Here is a 20,817-nt window from a genome sequence, read left to right as displayed (position 1 = left end):
GGTTCATTTTTTTCACATTCAGTGACTGGATGCAAGAGTGGTTTCATGACGTGCATAGAGGCTTTTCCTTTTTTTACTGTTGATTACTGATTCAAAACACTGTTCGGTAAAAAAGTCATATTTAATATCATGCTATCGCCTACTGTTTCCTGGACCACTCTTTTCTGGTGATAGTGTTCCTACAGAGTTGCCCATTGAAGGAGGACTGTGACACCACACAGTTTTATCCGAGAGGTGTCCTCCGCTGTTTTGCTCTACATTTACCCTTCAAGTAATACTGTAGGACTGAGCTGATGGGGGAGTCTTGTTTTCATGATTTTGTCAGCATACATTTAATGTCCTATGTAGAAGAAGACAGGCAGAGTTATCCTACTTAACCTACTTGGTATGCAAAGCGGGATGTAAGTGAATTATTTCCACAGTCACACTCAAGAACCTGTGGTGTGATACTTGATCAACATGCATGTTACACATGAAAGACTACATCCACTCGGCAGTAATGATTTGAATGTCTTGAAAGTCTAGAAACTAAAGAGCACAATGCAACTTTGGTATATAGCATGCAATTGAAGTCAAGAGGTTCAGTTATTGTTACATTGAATATTAAGATGACAAGGCGCATGATCTGCAGCAAGAGGCTTTGAATGTGATTGTATGACTGCTTGATATGTGAGAGATTGGCGCAGAATGGTGCGACTCATTCAAACTAACACGATGACCACAAAGAATTCAATGAACAGCTCAGTGCAACAGCAGTGTGCTAATTGGCATCTCTGTACACACAAAATATCTTAAAGTGGATTCAATTTTTTAGGATGGATTTTTAGGATTTAATGGATTTTTAGGGGGTGACCGTGGCTTACTGGGTAGAGAGGGTTGTCCCCCCCAACCGCAAGGTCACCGGCTCGATCCTCAGCTGCACCGTGTCCTGTGTCGAAGTGTCCCTGAGCAAGACACTGAACCCCTAAGTGCTCCCCGGGCGCCTGCATGGGCAGCCCACTGCTCCCTATATATACAGGGATGGGTCAAATGCAGAGAATAATTTCCCCTTCTGTGCGACTAATAAAGGAATGTTTCTTTCTTCTTTCTTCTTTAATACACTTCAGATAAAATCTGAAAGACAAGGCTAAATTGGGACCATGCTCACCAAAACTGGATGACTGCCATCTGGGACGTCCTCAGCCCCTCTAGTCCAACAGTCATTTCCATCATGATATTCTGTTATACTACAGGGTCAGAATATGACATTATCGATATTCATCCATGGAGCCATCTCTGTGTAAACGGTACAGCTTTAGCGGTGGTAGTGGTTGTACGTTTAGGCATCATTTGAACAGCTCAGCATACATAAAACTTTAAAAAAGATTATTCCGAGAACATGAAGATTAGTTCAGTTTACTCTGACAGCTTTCACACAATATTCCAACCCAGGTAAATACCTTTTGGGATGATGAGGAATGAGAGGGTTGCTGCAGAAAAACAGTAGACTGTAAACAAGTGCTATACATATAATAATCGATTTATAAGCCACACAAAGATGGTGTGGCTCTCAGGATGGCCATGTTGGTCAGACCGTTTTCGTCCCGACTGAAATATCTCAACAACTATTATGGACTGCCAAGACATTTTGTTTGGACATTCATGATCCCAAGAGGATGAATCCTAATGACTCTAGTGTTTCCTGAATTTTCCTCTGGCGCCACCATGAGGTTCACACTTTTGAGTCATGAACATGGATTGCCAGGAAATTTGGCACAGGCAGTCAGTGCCTTTAGCGTGCTCTAACAGGCTGAATGAAGATGGGCCAAGATGGTAAACATTAAGCCATCTTAACACCATGTTAGCATTGTTAATGTCTGACGTTAGCTTTTAGCTCAAAGTGACACTTCACATCAGTCCGGCCTCACAGAGCTGCCAACAGGGCTGTAGACTCTTAATCTTGTTTAATCACAAGCAGAGCTTTATGTTCCATTCATCTCATAGGTCTACTTCTATTATTTATTCATTTTTACCATTGTATTATCTGGATTGAGGTACTACCTATAGGACTACTTTCCTATATACTGTGTGTATATATATATATATATATATATATATGCTTTGAAGGCAGAGAATTAATCCTGAGCACATAACAGCTGTGGATCCAGGCATTGTGAAGTTAAATCTAGAGTGGCATCTCTGGCATTGTAAGAATTTAAGCCTATTGAGATGTAGCCATTATATGACCTTATCATAAAAAGATGTGGCTGAGATATTTCTTTATGATGAAAAAGACATGTCAGTACATAGAATAGCCCAGAATAGACTGTAAGACACCCAGGAGGAAGTGTCGTTCTGTTGAATATCAGCCATGTTTAGATGACTGAACGGCTCTCGGTGCTGCATAAAGGACCCGCTGAGGGGTTGATGAAGCCGGATGGTGAACAGTGAGAGAGGTTGAACCCCGGCAATGTTTCTCTCACCTCTACTGTTTGGCACAGTTTTAGCCCTGCTGAGATTTATATTAGCAATTAAAATGAAATTCTTGTGGAGGAGAAACAGCTGTCAAAAGGGGTCCTTTTCACTTTTTTGCACACAAGCCTTGGCAAAAGATGCAATAAACAACTTGAATTTTCACTGGATTATGATTTGTGGTTGAAGCAAAATGCAAGCAGAACCACAGGGTGGAGGATGGATGCTGCATTTAATAATAAGAGGCATATTGGCAAGAAAAAAAAATCTAAATGTTAATTTTCCTTCCAACCTTTGGTGAGAGTCCTGATAACAGTATTGTCTTGGAATGGGACTCAACACAATGCCCTGTTCATAGGTTTCCGAAAATGCTGTCATTTTCTATATTGGATTATTATCATTATTATAATTTTAGCAGCAGGAATCTGTTAATTAAGCAAATTTGCATCAAAGAAAAGCAAAAGTGGGGCATCTGAGTTAACCTTTCAGACCTCACAGAAAAACAAAGGCCATGTTTTTCTCTTTCAGTAATTATTCTGTTCAAATAGCATACATGTATCTCCAGGCAGAGCGTGCTCGGGCTGAATGGATGCTGCCACTGCATAATGGTCCTCAGACGTTTGTTTCCTAGGCGACGTGGGGAGGGCATGTGGAGAGGGAGGTATAAAAACACTGGCAGCTCCTCTCTGAGTCTTACTCTGAGGTAAATGCACTCACTGTCAACACGGAGAATCTCTGAGAACTTGCTGCACACTTTCTCTCCAGATTTATCACCTTCTGTCTTGGCTCAGCTCCGCAAGTAGCTGTTCAAGAATGATGCGGCCAAAAGATTTACGCCAGGGCTCTGGCACCAAGACCTTCCTTGATGCCATGCACGGTGGTAAAGTTCACCTTGCACGCTTCATCCTGGACGCTTTGGACGGACGGATCATCAACTCCAAGACAGAAAACAGCCGCACCCCGCTCATGTTCGCGGTTTGCCTGCAAGACCCCGGTACCAGGGCCAAGTTCACCCGGCTTCTGCTGGAGAAAGGTGCTGATGTTAACTGCCAGGATGAGGACGGACGGACTGCCCTGAGCCATGCCTGTGAGATGGGTCACCTGGACATGGTCAAGCTTCTAGTGCAGTTCAATGCTGACCCAGAAGTCTTTGATGCCTGGGGTAACAGTGCTCTGATGTATGCTGCCTTTTCTGGGCACAACCACATTCTGGAGTTCCTGGTCCGGTCTTTCAAAAGACTGGGACTGAGGCTGAACAGAGCCAATAATGCTGGTCATTCCGCCATCGAGGTGGCCAAATTTTTTGGACACAACCAGTGTGTGCAGATTCTGAACTTTCCTTCCAGGAGGAGTGTTGCCACAGATGATCCACCTGCTGATTCAGGTACCATCGGTGAAGGAGAGTGCCGGCTGCCTAACAGGCTCCCAAGGCATGTTCTGGAGAGGTTCTCCAAGCAGCTGAGTGACAATGAAGACCAACTGCCTGTGGTATTTCAGAGACAGCTGAAGATTGGAGACAGCCGTGGGCTTCGGAACCACTTCAGATGCCCCAGGAGCCAGTCTCAAGACGATAACGATCGCCACAGCTGGGCTCTGCCTCCTCAGATAGAGAAAAGCAAGATTGAGGAGGATCACAGCAATCTCTTCACTGCCAAACAACTGCAGAACTGCCACCTTCGAGAGCCAAAACCTAAAACACTGAACTCTCTGCTTGAGCCAAGCCAGAAAGATGTCAGCCGAGACATTGGACTCCAGGAGCAAACACCAGTAACTTTTCCTCTCTGGGGAAAAACAAAGTCATTTAACCTGGACCATCTGAGCAGCAGAAAGCAGTCCTATCAGGGTGATGTATGCGACATCAACCTGTCAGCCAGCAAATTAAAGAGAGGATCGCTACAGGATGAGAGATGCCTGATAGACAAGATGGAATGTCAAGGGAACACCCGGGGCCTGACAAATGATGCTAACAAAAAGGTCTCAGCGCCAAAACCTCTTTTAAACGGCAAGAGTCAGCCCGTGAGAGCACTCGATGAGACTGTCAAATCACAGAGAGAAGAGACGAATGACATAGCTACATCAAGCAGAAGAGAGCAACAGAAGAGGGGAAGCTTTGGCTCGACCGGCAGACACAACAAACTGCTGTTTGCCAGAGAGGAGATGGAGACCGGGAAGATCCCAAACCGTACGCCGGGGTTCATGGGCCTTGGGACCAGACTGCGGCGTCGATTTACCGCACCTGAGTTCATGAAGTTGGTGATAGACTGTTCGGCCGGCTCCTCAAACGGCCGAGGGCGGATTTCCCGCTCCGAAACTTTCCCTCTCTCTCACACACACCAGCGGGTCAACAGCCAGCCGAGCGTTGACAGCATCAGTGGTGTGAAGTGTGAGTTTGAAAGCTACTCATCTCAGTCCGCCCTCGATTAGAATATCACAATGTCTGGCTAATAGGGACATTTTTACGGCGCTCAAAAATTCTGACAACGCAGTTTGATTGCTTGGTGTTATGTTTTATTCATTCAGAGGAAATACTAATCTTTTGCTTATGTTGCAGTTCATTACTTTTTTCAGTGTTTATCAATAAAAATCAAGAGGTTTTAAAGCTAAGTGTTCAATTACATACATACAATTTTGCTAATCTATATTTTAAATAATTTATAAATTTAGAGATCATCAGTCTGTGAGTCAGTGAAAATTATTATTTTTGTTTCACATATCTATATATATACGATTCATCTGGAAATAAATGTATTTGATATTGCTTATGTGTTTATAAGAAATATTGTATGTATTTTGCTTAAACATATTCACTGATTGTGTACTGTAGGATTCAAGCTGAATACCGAATAAATACTTGAAAACACCAGTGTTCATGCATGCGTATGTGTGTGTGAGTGTGAGTGATGGAAAATGCAGGATAATATGAATTCCGAATCAATATGCATCATTTATTGATTCATACAAAATTAAAATGTGTAATTCTCTTTCTCATGGATGATCCACACAGAGATAGAAACATGTATCCGTGTCAGAATACAAAGACTATGTGCAAAGTGTCTCTCAGCAGGTGAACGTCCTGCAGCATCACATGCCAGGCCTGTGTGCTTTATCTCGGCAAACAAATGCAAATACAGTCATACACATCTCCTGGAGGCGCAACAGCACACGTCTTGTGATTTTTAAAAAGTCCGTCACAATACAAAGAGGGTTGTGTCAGAAGCAAACACTGAGATGTCACCTCACACACATCCATGTGCTCATGTGCTCACACACACACATGCACACATACATACAACTATACACTCACATTTCAGTAAAGAAAAGTAGAATTTTGAATTCATCTCATATAATTTACTGCAGTAGATCAGCAGGTACAATGACCTAATATTCAGTATTTTTATTTACATTATTAATTTATCTGCGTATGTTTGAAGTCCATACTTAATAATGAAACCTTATTTGCAATTCACATCATACAAACAACCCACAACACCTTTTGGAAATAAAGAATAAATATAAAAGAGATAAATATGGAACTGGTGATGTTCCAATAGCCCAATAGTAGCAGCTGGGCTTTCATCTACCCATTTATTATGCTAATAATGGAGAATTGTCTTTCACGTCCCAGTTTGGTACATATTCAAGCATTCACATCAGGCCAGGTGTGCCTCCATTTGGCCATGCAAATAGTCTACCGTCAGTGTTTGTAGAGTGTACTGACCAGGTTGTTGTCGTGTTTCCACAACAGAGAGTGTGAGTGTGCAGAGGTAACTTTATTCTTCCTTAATAATGTCACAATGAGCTACTGTGGCGTGGAGCCTAACAGCTTCATAAGCTTTACACTGCTAGCAATACTGCCCGCTATGAACACTAGAAAGGATCTTTAGAGTAGTGCATGTTCATTACATATGGTTACATGGAATATTGATTTTTGCTCTCAGCTGATATGCACCATGTTGTGTTGCATTGAATCCCACTGAATGTAACAGTAAATCAATCAACATTCGGTTGAGAGGTGAGGAACTGCATGCTGCCTTTATCTCACTCCTAAAGTGCTTCTCTCATGCCTGAGACCATGCGGTGTCTGTCAACCAAACTTGCCGTCCTGCCACCATCACTCTGGCAGCAACATGCTGTCTGGGTCTGCGTTCCCTGGGGCTGATCTCCCGTTGGCTAGGGTGCTAGAGTTGGACCTGGTCCTCGCCTGTTCAGGTCAGACTGAAGGTGGGTGTTGGGTAGCGGGAGCCCCACGGGGTCAGCAACGGGACATGCGCTTGCGGTACTGCTCCACCAGTGGAACCAGGCACTGAGGTGAGCCGCTCTGCAGCAGGAAGGGGTGCTCCAGCAGGTCAGTGGCGGTGGCCCGCTCAAAGGGGTCCCGAGTCAGCATACGGTCCAGGAAGTCCTTTAGAACGGGGGAGATCTGGACCAGAGAGCAATAGGTACATGTACTTCAACACCAATGAATTGCTGCGCCCGTTATTTGTTACAATAATTAAACTACTGGCTCTGTGAGACTGTGCTTAGGTACAGCGATATGCTAACATGCTCACAATGAAAATGTGAGCGTCGTATCAGATATTGTTGCTGATAATGTTGTATCACGATAATGTTTAGCAGCTCCACAGTCCTAATTTGGTATATCAGCATGCTAGCATTTGCTTATTAGCGCTAAACCCAGTGTACAGTGTACAAGCACAGCTGAGGATGACTGGAATATTACTAGTTTTGCAGGTATGTCTGTCTGTTCTTGTACCTGGCTGACATTTCGCACAGTAGGAGCCAGCTCATCCCTCAGTCTCTTCATAGCTGCTACAGGGGTTTCACTGAAGTACGGGGGCTCTCCATCCACCATCTCCACCACCATGATGCCCATCGACCAAACGTCCACCTGGTGCAGGATCACACATGTAAATTATGTTACAGATCTTACAGCAGAGATTGCCACTGTTGGCATTTACGCCACATGACAGAGATCACCGTTGTTATTCAGCATGAGTGCATTTGAATGTGGGCGTCCTCACCTCAGTGCCATATGGTGATTTGGAGATGACCTCGGGAGCCATCCAATAGGGTGTTCCCACTAAAGATTTCCTTTTCGGGATGTCCTTGCTGATCTGAGCACAGAAGCCAAAGTCTGACAGCTTGACCTGGGGGGGGAACAAGAGAAAGACCTTACGATCAAGACAGCGAAAAACAAAAAAGAAAGAAAGAGTAATACAATATCTTACCCTTCCGTCTAATGTGAGTAGTATAGAATCGCTCTTGATGTCTCTGTGGATGACTCCCTGTGAATGCAGATAGGCCAGGGCTTGCAGAACAGCTTCACACACTGTGGCAATCTGCTCTTCACTCAGCCTGCAGGATAACGCACACGCAAACAGATTTCACATTAACATTTCACACTTTTCCATTCAGAGTTACGACAAATCAACAGCTGAGAAAGCTGAATCCCATGAATCACCGCGCATTAAAGGCAACGATAAAGAGGGGAAGGTTCAAAACAACAACTCCCACACAGCAGAATGACCAATGAATCAAGAATAAGGGGTATTCTTGATTGTCCTGTCAATATACTGATTATCTTTGACAAACGGTGGCTGTGACAGTTGGCTCATTTCATATGGCGTCTTGCTTGAGAGACATTTTTCCATCCCTTTTAAGTCAAGCGATCTAACCCTGCTGTCATCCCATGGAGATCGTGCCAGCCATCTGCTAATAACATAAAATACATTGACGGCACAAAGAAATCTGGTCTGACATAATCGACTCCCTTCTCCTGGTCGATAAGTTTTCCTTTTTTTTTGATGCATGCACTACTGGAAAATGTGACGGCATCAAGGAATCAGATCCTCAACCACAATTGGCTTTCCACATGGCATCTTAACATGCATGTATGCGATGATGTCATTGAATTATTACTTTTCCTAAGAGGAAAGCAGCAGACATCGGGTGAGAGAGAGGGATGAGTGACAATCTCTTTGAGTCTTGGTGCTGCTAGTATGAACACTGATCACTCAGCAGTCGATACCACACTACCCCCTTGTGGTTGATTTAGTTAAAGGCGATATCACAACCAAACAGAAATGCACCAGTGCAGCTCTCTTAAGATGGACCAAGATGATCTCTTGGTGCCTTTACCTAGTTTCAGACACGATGTTGGTCAGTGCTCCACCTTGCAGGTACTCCATGATAACCCACAGCTCCTCCTCCACCAGGGCTGACTTAAACATTTCCACCACATTTCTGTGCTGATAGTCCCTCATGATGACCACCTGCAACAAGAAAAACATTCACTATAGTACCAACATCTTTAGAGACATAGTTAGTGTAGAGCTTTTATAAAGTTAGGAGACAAAGCTGGTGCTGCAGAGTCAAAAATATCCAGACTTTTACTTTTTAGTATTGATCAGGCGCACCCACCTCTTTCAATTTCTCCGAGCCGAGATATCTCAGATAGCATAATCAATCAGGGGTTATTTTCACAAACTTTAGCTCCCTCCAGATCCACAGAAGACATTTTACAACTGTACAAGCAGTAGACGGGTAAACTAAAGTGTGTAAAATCAATGGAGTACCCCTCTAAGCATTTATGGAAAAGTCTGGTTTATTTCAACCTGACACACTTCCAATAATGTGGCTATTATGACTCAATGGGTCATGCTAACTGACACTTGCCATCTGTGTTGTAGAGATTTAGGGGGGAAAAAAGCCAACATCAATGCTCCAGGTGGAGACGAGCATTTCAAAAGTTGAATACTGAAATCATGTTTAATGGAAAAGCTGTAGGAGAATCACTCAGCTTGTTTCGAGATATCTTGTTCAGTGCAAGTCCTTGTTTTCCTGAATCTCTACAACGAAGGTGGCGAGTGCGAAGTAAGCACGAGCCATAGAGCCACGCTGAGTTGAAATAAACTTAAATTATCCCTTACATGCTTGACCACAAAGAATAGCAAACCTGAATCCTCAAATGTGTTGCTGTAGCCTTGAATGCATTGTTTGCTTGAGATTTGTGCAGTTTGTTTTTGGGAATCACTTTGTACGTATTTGGATATTGTACCTCATTAAAGAGCAACTCTCTCCTCTGCTGCCGCCGCAAGTCCATCATCTTCACCGCCACCTGCCTGCCGCTGTGCTTCTCTGTAGCGATACACACTACCCCAGTTGAGCCCTCCCCAATCTTCACAAAGTTCTCCAGGTAGGACCGTGGATCACCCTTGTCTACCACCATCTGCAGGGCCGCCTTAAACTGTTCATGGGTCACCTTTGGTGGGTCTGGTGGTGGTCTGGGTGAAGGATGTTGCGGGGGCCTGAAAGCAGGGGAGCATGTGCTTGGAGGACTGGTGGCTAGTGAGCCCGTAGGGGAGGGTCGAGGCTGGGAAGGGCTGTCTTGCCGGGGGTAGGGAGGATTGAGGCATCCAGAGTGTCTGAGGAAGAGGTCAGGCCCATTGGGCCTCAGCCCAATGTTAGGAGACAGTCCCAGCGTGTAGCTAGCCGAGGAGCGCACAGTTCGCTGAGGTCTGATGCCGCCGACAAGAGGACTGCTGTTGCCAGTGGGCAGGAAGCCGGAGAGGTACCTCACTGCCGACTCTGCCTGAACGATAAAATAAAAGATGGTGAAGAACATTAAGGCAGGGAGCTGAAAGAGAGTTGGCCGCGCCTGCCTGGGGTTCAAGACCTGCTTTAAAAGTGAATGTAAATCAAGTCCTTCCCTCTCACTCTGCATCCTCTTCACCTGATATGACCCATGTAAAGATGGTGCTATAGAACCCAAGTGTCCCGCTGAGATCTTGCCAAACACACCATCTCTCAACTTTTATAACCCCACTGGCACTTTAAACCCACATTTCACATTTTAACTCTAGAATCAAATCAAATCGTCAAACCCAGAGCTGTAATCACCTTTAGTGTAAATCCAATCAATATGCTGCCTCACTAAAGTTTCTACAACCTCAGCTTGAAAATGATTGCTTGACAAAAAAACTAGTATTCAATGGATTCAGAGCTCATGCACAAACTAGTCCTAGTAATATTATGTGCATAACGTTAGCAACAATATGCATAAGTTGTGTATTCTATGAATAATGTATTATCTGTGCACTTATTGGCCACACAGATGTGCAAAGAAACTGCTGTAATGTCAGACTTACTTTCAGGTCATAAGAGGAGAACGGCCTCCCGGGGCTGTTCTGGTGGTGCATGTACATCGGTACGTTGGGCCGAAACTCCGTGGTGACTGTCGCTTGATCGCTATGAGGCTGCTGTACAGTCATAGCCGGGCTGTAAAAACAAGCCATAGGTCTCTGATTTGGTGGCACTCCCCTGGGAAGCTGGAACTCTCGCTTCCATATCACTCTCTCCTGAGGGCTGCCCACCTCACCGCTCATATAAGCTCCGTGACTCAGCACCGGGATGTTCTGGGACGGAAGCGGTTGCGAGGGTCCTTCCAGAGAGCTGACGCTGACTTCATATGTAGACTTGGCCTTTGGTAAGATCCCATTTGGATGCAGAGTGATGCTCCTTTTCATGCCCAAGTAGGGGGTGTTGGTTTCACTGTGGATGTTCCTGGCCCTGTCCCTCCACTGGTCTTGACCCGCATCCTCGTAGTCTTCATCATCATCCTGGGTCAGGCCCTCGTACTGGTAAGTGTCTCCCTCGTTCACTTCCCCCAGCCTTCCCAGTGACTGGGCCCTCTTCCTGGCCGAGGGGCTGGTCTTCCTCAAAGAGTTAGAACTGGTCACAGACAGACGGTTCATATCATTGATCATGGCTGCGATGTAGTCTCCGTGACCGATCATGCTCCCCCGCACAATGGTCTGAAAGAGGAGAGGCGATTTATCTTTTATCACATTGCACTTGCCATGATCACATATTTAGAAAGAATTTGGACTGAAAGGAATAATGAGAGTGACATAATCATTGCTCAGAGGCGAGTTAAATTTAGACTTGAGAATCTGTAATCTGACATCTTTGCCATCCTTCAGACACAACGACTTAAATCATTTCCCCAGTGGCTCATTCTGACAATACACTGTTAAATACCGTATACCAAGCAGATGTATCGGGCGATGCACTATAAAGTCAGAGCTTCTACAACTGTTCCTATGTTGCAAAATTCAGAAAATTCCTATGACCTGTCAGATGGTATGCATAGATAGCAGGCATGCGAAGGCAAACCTGCCCTGACAGAAAAGGATCAGACAAACGTAAGATCTTTTGCCAGAGTAGCGAGATTGTAGCAACTGCACGCGAGAGTGTGTGGTAGCTCATCAGTCACTCTCGGGGTTCACAGCCAGTCAACAGCCTCTCCTGTTTCCCTGGTTCGGTGCCATTACATCTGCACAGGGTGCAGAGGTCAGATGACATCTCACCTACTGCAGCACCTCTCTGAGAGGAGACAATGGCAGGTGATAATGGCCCTGGTGAGATATCCTATTCTAGAAGATGTAATAATCGTTGCAACAACATCATTTTTTTCAAATCTCTCATCACATTTCCTCTTTTCCTCAAGGCAATAATCTCTATTTTCATCCAAAAGTTTTTTTCTTTTTTTTGCATTATAAAGTTCTTGTGGGTAACACCACACTCCTCTTGATCACGCTCCTAAAACCACAAATCTGACCTAGATGCTGACATGATGGTTCTCATTTTGAAGAGCACTAATCACGTCAGGGCATCAATTAAATAAAAATGTTTATTTCGTTTCTGGAGGGTGACAAACAGAATCGAATGTTTGCTACGTGAAGCACAGAAATCCTTAGATTTGCAGGCTCTATCACTGACTGGTATTTCCTTTGCTCTACGTGCACTTTTTCATCCCTTCTGTTTGACATCTGTGGGAAGGCACCATGGACTGTTATAATTGCCCGCGTGGAGTAACATTCAACATTATACGGTCAGTGTACACAGCAGGGTCATCAGCCCAGCCCCATGATAGATATGAAAGCAAAAAGATGCGGAGGGGGGGAAGCCTTCCTTCCACGTTGTCATCAGAGGATTGTGGCATTTTCTGAGACATCAGGATGCCTTCGCAGCACCGAAGGTCACTTCTGCCTCAATACAGCAGGCAGCATATCTTTATGCATCAGTCTCTCTGAGATTTTAGCTTAATGAGTGCCTGGTTGAATGGTGTGCTAGTTATTAGTGATCAGTTAAAGGTCAGGTCAGAAGAGCAATGAAGAGCTGAGTGGAAGGTGTGGTGTACCTTCTTTGGCCTCAGCTCCACCTCTGTGATCCTGGAAGGGTCCACCATGGGTTTGGGTCTGCGCAGGTTCTCTATCAGGCTCTGCCATTGCGTCGGCAGGCCCACAAAGCAGCCACGCTTGCAGTCAAATGAGGTGTGGACACGGTGCTCAAAGTTCTTGGGCGCTGATATCTCAGGCCTCTTCTTTTTCTTCTTGCGGAACATCCTCAGGTCCTCGAGGGCGACAGCTTGCCTGCTTCAAAATGACCCTGCAGGGAAAAAAATGCACCCTTTAATAAACTGCACTCAATATTACAGACTGCACATGTTCAAGTAACTGTAATCTTGACATTTGAAATTTTGGCAAATCTCTTCTGCCCCAGTGACCAAATCGAGGTTGCCACAGACTGACCACTCTCCTTTATGATCTACTCTCGGACCAAGTGTATTCAAATACAATCTGACAACAGAGGATCTTTCCACGTGGGAGAAAATATTGAAATGGTTCATCTAAAAGCTGTTCCATGTCTGGGTCGTGTATGTCCCTGGACTGTCTTGTTGGCTGTCACAAACGTGTGCCTGTGAGAATGGCTCCAAGGAGAGTGGATGGATTTGTAAGCACATGTGTAATGAAGGATATCTGGTCAATCAAGGCTCATTCATTCTTTGTGCCATTTCACTGATGGGCACGCGGCCGAGCTGGCCAGCGCCCACAAGCTTTCAGTGCATTAGCAGGACGAGTACAACACACAGACACAAACACACGCTCATGCACATACACAAATACTAGGCTATCCTTCATGAACCTCTTTCATATCCCGTCCTAATTAGTAGCTTGTGTGCCCTTGATTGCAGGGAGGGTAACCATTTAATCCTTGGACGGATGGCCATGAGTTTGGTGAGCCACTAACTCTGGTTTTGTGTAAGTTAAGCATTCTTTTTCATTCATGTGTTGGGAAATGATTAAATACATTACATCTAATTTCCTCAGCTGCACAGCTGTACTGGGAGATAATCACTCACATTTAAATCTCATGATTAGTATGAACACTGTTTCATGTGGCTTTCAGCATGGAGGACGTTCCGGCTGGCCATGCTAGCTGTGTGGCTCTAGGGATGTCAATGCTGGTCTTTTGGTCAGTCTGTCAGTTGCAACTGAAATATACCTCAACTAAACACTATACCTGCTTAACATGAACATGCCAGCATTATCATTGTGAGAATGATAGCACTGCATGGCTGTGGACTCCTCGTCTTGTTTATTTCAGCAAAATCTACAAGGTGCCCCTTGAATATCAGATACAATCTCTCATCATGCACTGGGAAATGGTGGGAGTAGAGGAAATGAGTTTTGCACTCGTCTGCAGCTCAGCAGGAGATCACGCTGGCCACCGCCTCCTTCTCCACCTCCGCCCTCGGACCAGTGCGGCTCTAATCTGCATCAACGACGCCTGTTATGAGCTGTATCGGTGACTACTCCACTCGCCCCGTCTCATCACCAGAGGGTAAAAAGGAGGTCAGGCCCACTGGTCACATTCAGCCAAACCTGCTTCATTAAAGGAAGGTGGGGTAAGGATAGGGAGGTGTCCCCATCCGAGGATAACTCCATCAAAAGGCTAATACGCTAAGTGTTGCATAAGTGCATCACTGTGCCTCCCTGTGTACTTAATGTGGCGCTGGGAAGGACTTTAATGCCATGTGACAGGGACATTATGTTGTGAGGGCTCTCAGGAGGGGGGATAGGAGTCAGGGCCAAGATTAGAGTCAGACCTGGATGTATTAGAGAGACAGGGATTTAGTTTCCCTCCTACAGACACAGAAAGGCTTTTAAGGCTTTTAAGCACCAATTGTGGCTGCTTTTTGAATAACGAACGCTTGAGAAAACAAGCTGCAAAACAGAAGATTGCAATCTCTGTTATTTTCTTTTTCCGCTGCACACGAGACTATCTGCTTAGATAGCTGTTCAGCGTGCAGATGTTGGCATTTCCTGAACAAATATTTACACATAGCGCAGATCGATCAATATTTACTCATGAGTCAAATGCAAACTGCTACAGTACTCCACTGCCAGCTATAGTGGGGTGATAATCGCACAAATAGGACGGCTGCTATCGTGCTTCATCGAGCTTCATCAGTTCAAAGCAGCAGAGGACAGAACATATCACAGCATTCATTATATATTCTCATTTGTCTAACCACTGAGATATTAGAGACAAGCAGAGACACGCACATGCACAACAGACATGTTGATTCATGCCTGGGCAAAATTAATTAAAAGTTTAATCACATGCAACTGGCTTTCTATTGAACCCTGTTACCCCGCCAAGCGTATGACTGTCTTTGTAACAATATTCTATTGATTTGTAAGCTCGTCGGACAGTACGTATGCACAGAGCTGAACTTGCACAGTGCATAATCACGCTTTCTGGTCACATCTCTCTAAACTGTAGGGACTTGACCCTATGCCTCAGTGGCTTGTCTTGAATCTATCAAAGTGCTGAGGCAAAACTCAGCCAGCTGCTGTCAGAGATATGAAGAGCCAAAGAGGATGAGGTCACTCCGAAATTGTGCTACATTAGGTATTTCCATCTCTACAACTGTGTGCAGGAGCAAAAAACTTACATAGATCCAAATACGCGACCTGAAAATCGGTAAGAACTAAAATCTCACTCCGAAAATCACATGAGGATGTATGAAGCAAGTCTGCTTGTAAAGTCTAAAGTGTGACTAAACACAAACCCTTAAAAAAAATGGAAAGGATGACGGAGCATGCAGATTGGGTAAAGCAATCGAATAGATCCCGTTTTCTCTGCAGAACCACCACTTAATCACAGCCATACATCCCTTTACCAGGCTCAAATGAATCTCAGACTTACCCCCCGCCCCCAACTGACAGCGCTTCTTCACCTGACAGAGCGGCCCGGGCCTTTCATGCCATGCAGAAATGCAAGCAGGCAATCAATACGTTTCCCACCGACAACATGACAGAAGAGGAGAGGGCATGCTTGCATTCCTCTCATGTTGAAATCACCCCGAGCAGGTTGTGTTGTGGATGAGTGGGAGGGGATCGAGAGATAAGAGAGGTATTGGATTTGCTCGATGTTAGTGCTCCGAGCTCTGTTGAATGATTTTTATTTTTTCTATTTGTCCTGATTTCTGCTTGTATCTTCTTCTTTTTTTTTTGTTGGCATGCATGCAGAAATGTAAGTGAGTGTGCAGGTGACCGCGCTAGCAGGATTAGTATGGTGTTCAGTCCTTCACTGATCTAATTTTAGGACACATCATGCCTCCCACCACCCCTCCTCCCTATCACCAGACGCGTGTTTATTTCGTACAGGATTCGTGTCAAATAACGAGATGAGGGTGGGAAACGATGGAGAACAGGTAATCCTATTTTTGTGTTTGTCCTTGCACGTACAAGCATAATCCGGCCATGCTAAATTACAGGGGGCTACATCTATTTAATAGTGGTAAAGATAGCATTAAGGTCTAATATGCTGTTTCAGACTCTGCAGTGCAGTGCTGGGGGGCTGAGAGATTGCTTCTCTATCGGCTTCATTATGATGACCGTTCTGCCCTTTGAGTGTAATGAGACTGCCTCTCAAGAGGGAGGAAGGGGTCTTGGTTGGTCATCTCTTCCTTTTCCTTGTGCTTTGTTACACACACACACACACACACACACATACACACGTACGTACACACACATATTTACACACACGCCATCTGAGGGCATGGAAAAGGTACACAAGCGCTGGACGTGACCGGACAGTACAATAGCAGTGTTCATGATTTAAGTTCATGTCTGCTTTCTCTTTGAAGTCACCTCTGCAGACATGGGAGGATTGTCAAGAGGAGACGACGAGTTATGGAATGAACTGCACTCAATGACATGGAATAACATGTCGCTTTCATGCATATTTCATGCTAGTGGTCTAACACATCATGAGCGGCAAAGCACTTGGAATACAAGGAATGTTGGCGGATGACACACATATACTGCCTCTGTAAAGTTGCCCATTGTGCAAATCCGGCTACGGCTGCGAGCACAGTTTAGCGTTTTTCTTTTTTTTAGCCGTGTGCTCGCGGTTAGAGATGGCAATGTCGGTTGGTTGGTCGGTTCACCACTTTGGTCCAGTCTGAAATAGCTCAGCAACTATATGGGATGGATTGCCATGAGGTCTACAGAGGATGAATCCCAACGACTTTGGCGATTCACTGACATTTCCTCAAGCACCACTGTGAGGTCCATGTTTGTTATTTTTAGTAAAATGTCTCAACAATTAGTGGGTGGATTTCCTTGAATTCGCTACACAAACAGCAAAGGATGAAATGCACAACTTTTGATTTTTCCCCCCCGACTTTTCATCAGGTCCAAATTTTCCATCTGTCCTAAACTTAGGTTTATGACCAAATACATGCAGCTGCACTTTTTGTTTTCTGCTAATTAGCAAATGCTCTGAGATGGCGATAATGAACATGATACCTCAATAGCATCAGTATGTCAGCATTGTCATTGGGAGCATGTTAGCGTGCTTGCACATATAGCCCCACAGAGCCACGAGCATGACTTCAGACTCTTGGTCGAGGATCTTGACATCGAAGGAGTCATTCAAAAGGGTCAGCAGCCAAGAGAAGACACAGGTGAAGATGTGGGCCAGGTTTTTATAAAGCGGTCAAACCACAACTTTCCCTGTCCTCCTCGAAGTATTTCTGATAAAAGCTCCACTCAGGGGTAAGGACACGATGTAGAGCATGCCCGAGCCAAGGACACGTGAAGTGAACGTTATGGACTATCTTCAGTATATAATTTATGAAAAGTGAAGCACGGTTAAAGTGCAGAGTGTGCAAATTATGATTGAAGAAAAATGTCAGAGAAAAATTGTAATCAAGAAACTATATCCATATTTTGCCTTTACGTTTCAGTTTGTGAAATTGGCCGTTGAGCAGAGATGACCCATATTCACACAGAGAGTTCATTGATAGTATCTCGGGGTATTTCAAATGTCACATAACTCGCAGCGATGCGTCATGGGTATGTCCTTCACTCAAACCTCTGTATGAAGCAGTTCAAGTCGGAAACGGTTTGAAGTCTCAGAGCACTGCCATTCTGAGAGTAAACATTCAAAGAGTGTGTCTGTCATTGTCTTGTGCACTGAATGAGTAAGAAAAAAGGCCTCAGGATTGGAAGAGTATCGCAAAATATGTGATGCCCGTGCCCAACAACGTGGGATGTCAGTTTTTCAAGGGCAGACATCTGCGCAGGAGTGCACATTAGTCTTGTGTTAATATTGACAGGAGGAGGAGAAAGAATCAGGGAGGAAAGGAGCGTCTGGACACTCAAGAGATGGAATAGGGAAGACAGAAATGAAGAGAATAAAGACGCGGATTAGGATGACTTAGATTTAAAGTGTCGGCGCAGTGAAAATACATCTTCACACGTTTTTTTGTTGTCCAATTTAGTGGCACAGTTTTGTGGATATAGAAGCAATCTCCGGTTTGAAGATGTAATGTCTTTTCTCCGTCGTCTTGAGCAGCTTTGTCTGCAGTAAACAAGCCACAGTAAAGGAGAATGGAGGACAGAACACTCAACAGAGCACGTATATCACTCTGTCACCTGGCAAGTTGGCACTGATTCTCCCGGACCAGATAATGGACCAGAAAACTAGTTTGTTGTGCACCCGCAGCGAAGAGTGTGGACGTAAATGCACGATCTCCATCGACTCCAAACACCTCAACATAATGGCATTATAAAAGCAACACTTCATGTGTCCTGGGGCTTTCATTGGACGCTGACACATCACTAGAAAAACAAACTCTTAACTCGGGAAGTATGCTTCTCCATTCTGTATACCAATGCGTGTGCTCAGGGCTCGGCAGGATAGTACGGAAATGCAGCACTGACCAACACTCTGTTTGATGAAAGATCCTCTTGGCTCTCACAAGTGCTTTGAACAATTTGACGCTGTGGTGGTAGAGACGTATGATCAGCCTGGACCAATGGTACGAGCCCAACTCTACTCTCTTGGGTCTAATTTATTGATGCGCCAGTACTCTGTGCAAGCTTTACTGTACGCGCATGTGCTTATGAAAGCTTTGATTTATATTGTTTTTAGCCCACGCCTCAGCATGTCCCTCCCAGGGACAAAGCACCAGCCATTTTTAACCTCCGATTCCTTTGTGGCACCAATCTGCACCGACTGGGCTGCACTCCCCTGTCACACAGCATGGGTGCTGTTTCAGCCCAGAGAGGGGGAATCATGGCATGCTGTCCTAATTTGGACTCTGTCTTAATCCTCAGTGCTTGACGTCTCGCAGCCGGTGGCGACGCTAAGCTGCTAATGCTGTTTGTCCCCTCCTTCGGCTGACATGACCACGACACAAGCATTCCTTAAAACAACCGTGAACACAGCAAGCGAGGATGTACCACCTACACCTGCGTGTTGTGTTCAGTCAGTGTCCCGGTACATGCACTAGAGTCTGGTTTTCTGTTGGACTGAGAGCGAAAAAGCAAGATGGGCGACATGAGACGGCCTCCAAAAAACTTCTAATCGACTTCAGACTTCGGAGTGTACACGTCGTCCTCAGTGAAGCAGATGTCCAGCTTTGTGTGTGTGTGTGTGTGTGTGTGTGTGCGTGTGTGTGTGTGCATGCTCCAAAGAGACCTTCTCTGTCACCTCCTCTACCCTTTCCCTCCTCCTCCTTGAATATCAATGAGTAACCTGAGACACAAACACATGGTAGTTTAAGAAGTGCAGAGCCTCAGTTACATCATCGTCAGACTTATGAACTGCACTCCTAAAAACACAAATACAGAGAATACAGTTCAGTCCTTTGTGGCGATCCCGTACAGTATATGTCTGCAGTCGCAACTCCTAAGCAAGTGCATGAATGTTGCAATTCTGTCGATAAGAACGCGTGCAAAGGGGACGCTAAAGCGTCCCACGAAAACTAAAATCTATACACTTCTTTAAAGCACCTTAGCCTTAGATTGATTTTCACTGAGGATTTCTAATAGAGCGACTAAAAGAAAGACTTATCAACCTGTTTTCAACAAGAGCAGATTCCTTGTTTCTTAATGTCCCAAATTCAGAGTCAAACAGAGCACAGTTCTCCCACGTTTCATGCAAGCTCTCACACAACAGGTTTTCCACATTTCAGTATGAAAGTAAACGCTGGAAACAAAATGTGTCACATCCGTCTCCTCTGTGCCTGCTTTGCCACAGCATCCTGCTACGGCTGTGAGTATACATACAGATTGAAGCTTGAATCCTCATGCACTGGTTGGACCAGAAAGATCAGCCGAGAACTCAGCCTTCACACTCACACACTCACACACACACACACACACACACACACACACACACATGCTAGAATACACAATGGTAAGAAAAACAGGAAGCTTCTGTCCACAGTGCCCATAGCAATGACACAGTCTGTATTTGTCAAGTGTGATCCATGTCGATGAGATTGTTGTATCCTTTTACTTGAAATCGAGGTTGAGGACAGAAGAGGCACGACTCGTAGGGAGAAAGGGGATGTGAGGATTTAGAGGAGGGGTGAGCTTAAGGTGAAGGCTCTTTTGAGATGCAATCCATCACTGAATACATCCAGCAACCCTCTCTGTCTTACCTTTATTTCTCCATTTCTCCTCCACATCAGCACCTGGGCTGCACTGCATTCCGTTCCACCTCCTTCTTCTCTTCCTCCACCAAGGCTGATGCCAACCGACAGCACACTATAGCCTGCATTTCATCAATGACGTTAAGCCTCTTTTCCTCCCCCCCCCCACCTCCCCCTCTTTACCCCACTGTCCTCACTGTGGAAAGAGGAAACGGGCTCTGAAGGGGATACATCATTTTTAGAAGAGGAGAAAAAAAACAAGGCTTCTCCCTTACCTTGCGGTCTAGTGAAGAGGAGAGCCTCTCTCCTTCAGGAAGGATTGGAAGCGGGAGTGCGCACACACACACACTCACATACACTATTATACACTCACACATGGACATAGACGCTCTCCCCCTCTCTCTCTCTCTCTCATACAACGACGAGGAGTGCTGGCTCTCAAGCAAGCGCACACTGCAGGCTGCCGCTTGCCTGGGAAAGCCTGATGCGTTCCTCCCTCCAGGCAGAAGCACACGCTGCCATCTCAAAGGCTCTTTGTTGGGGCTGATTCATCCCCGGCTCCGTGG

At 45.1% G+C, this 20,817-nt stretch overlaps 2 protein-coding genes across 2 annotated transcripts; one reads left to right on the top strand and one right to left on the bottom strand.

The window, feature by feature from the left end:
- Positions 1–3,264: 3,264 nt before the first annotated feature.
- ankrd63 (ankyrin repeat domain 63) lies at positions 3,265–4,875 on the top strand (the record flags this gene model as incomplete). The annotated part of the gene is made up of 1 exon (XM_079286161.1): positions 3,265–4,875. The coding sequence occupies one exon, from the start codon at positions 3,265–3,267 to the stop codon at positions 4,873–4,875; it is 1,611 nt and encodes a 536-aa protein (XP_079142287.1).
- A 384-nt stretch (positions 4,876–5,259) lies between these two features.
- pak6 (p21 (RAC1) activated kinase 6) lies at positions 5,260–20,648 on the bottom strand. Its single transcript, XM_079287371.1, has 9 exons — positions 20,527–20,648; positions 12,653–12,900; positions 10,599–11,264; positions 9,509–10,042; positions 8,590–8,723; positions 7,680–7,806; positions 7,473–7,598; positions 7,205–7,339; positions 5,260–6,871 (listed from the first exon to the last, which is right to left on the bottom strand). Exons 2-9 carry the CDS (start codon positions 12,854–12,856, stop codon positions 6,704–6,706), a joined length of 2,094 nt encoding a protein of 697 aa, XP_079143497.1. The 5' UTR covers positions 12,857–12,900; positions 20,527–20,648; the 3' UTR covers positions 5,260–6,703.
- Positions 20,649–20,817: the final 169 nt, after the last annotated feature.

Source organism: Melanostigma gelatinosum (assembly GCF_949748355.1).
Source record: "Melanostigma gelatinosum genome assembly, chromosome: 16".
NCBI lineage: Eukaryota > Metazoa > Chordata > Actinopteri > Perciformes > Zoarcidae > Melanostigma > Melanostigma gelatinosum.
The sequence above is the reverse complement of the archived record's forward strand: the minus strand, read 5'-3'. Positions and strand labels throughout refer to the sequence as shown.

Coding starts and splice junctions, on each gene's coding strand:
- pak6 (XM_079287371.1), bottom strand. CDS start 12,856: ATGTTCCGCAAGAAGAAAAAGAAGAGGCCTGAGATATCAGCGCCCAAG. Junction 10,043..10,598: donor TCTCCTCTTATGACCTGAAA/GTAAGTCTGACA, acceptor TTTATCGTTCAG/GCAGAGTCGGCAGTGAGGTA. Junction 7,599..7,679: donor TACTCACATTAGACGGAAGG/GTAAGATATTGT, acceptor TTCCCCCCCCAG/GTCAAGCTGTCAGACTTTGG.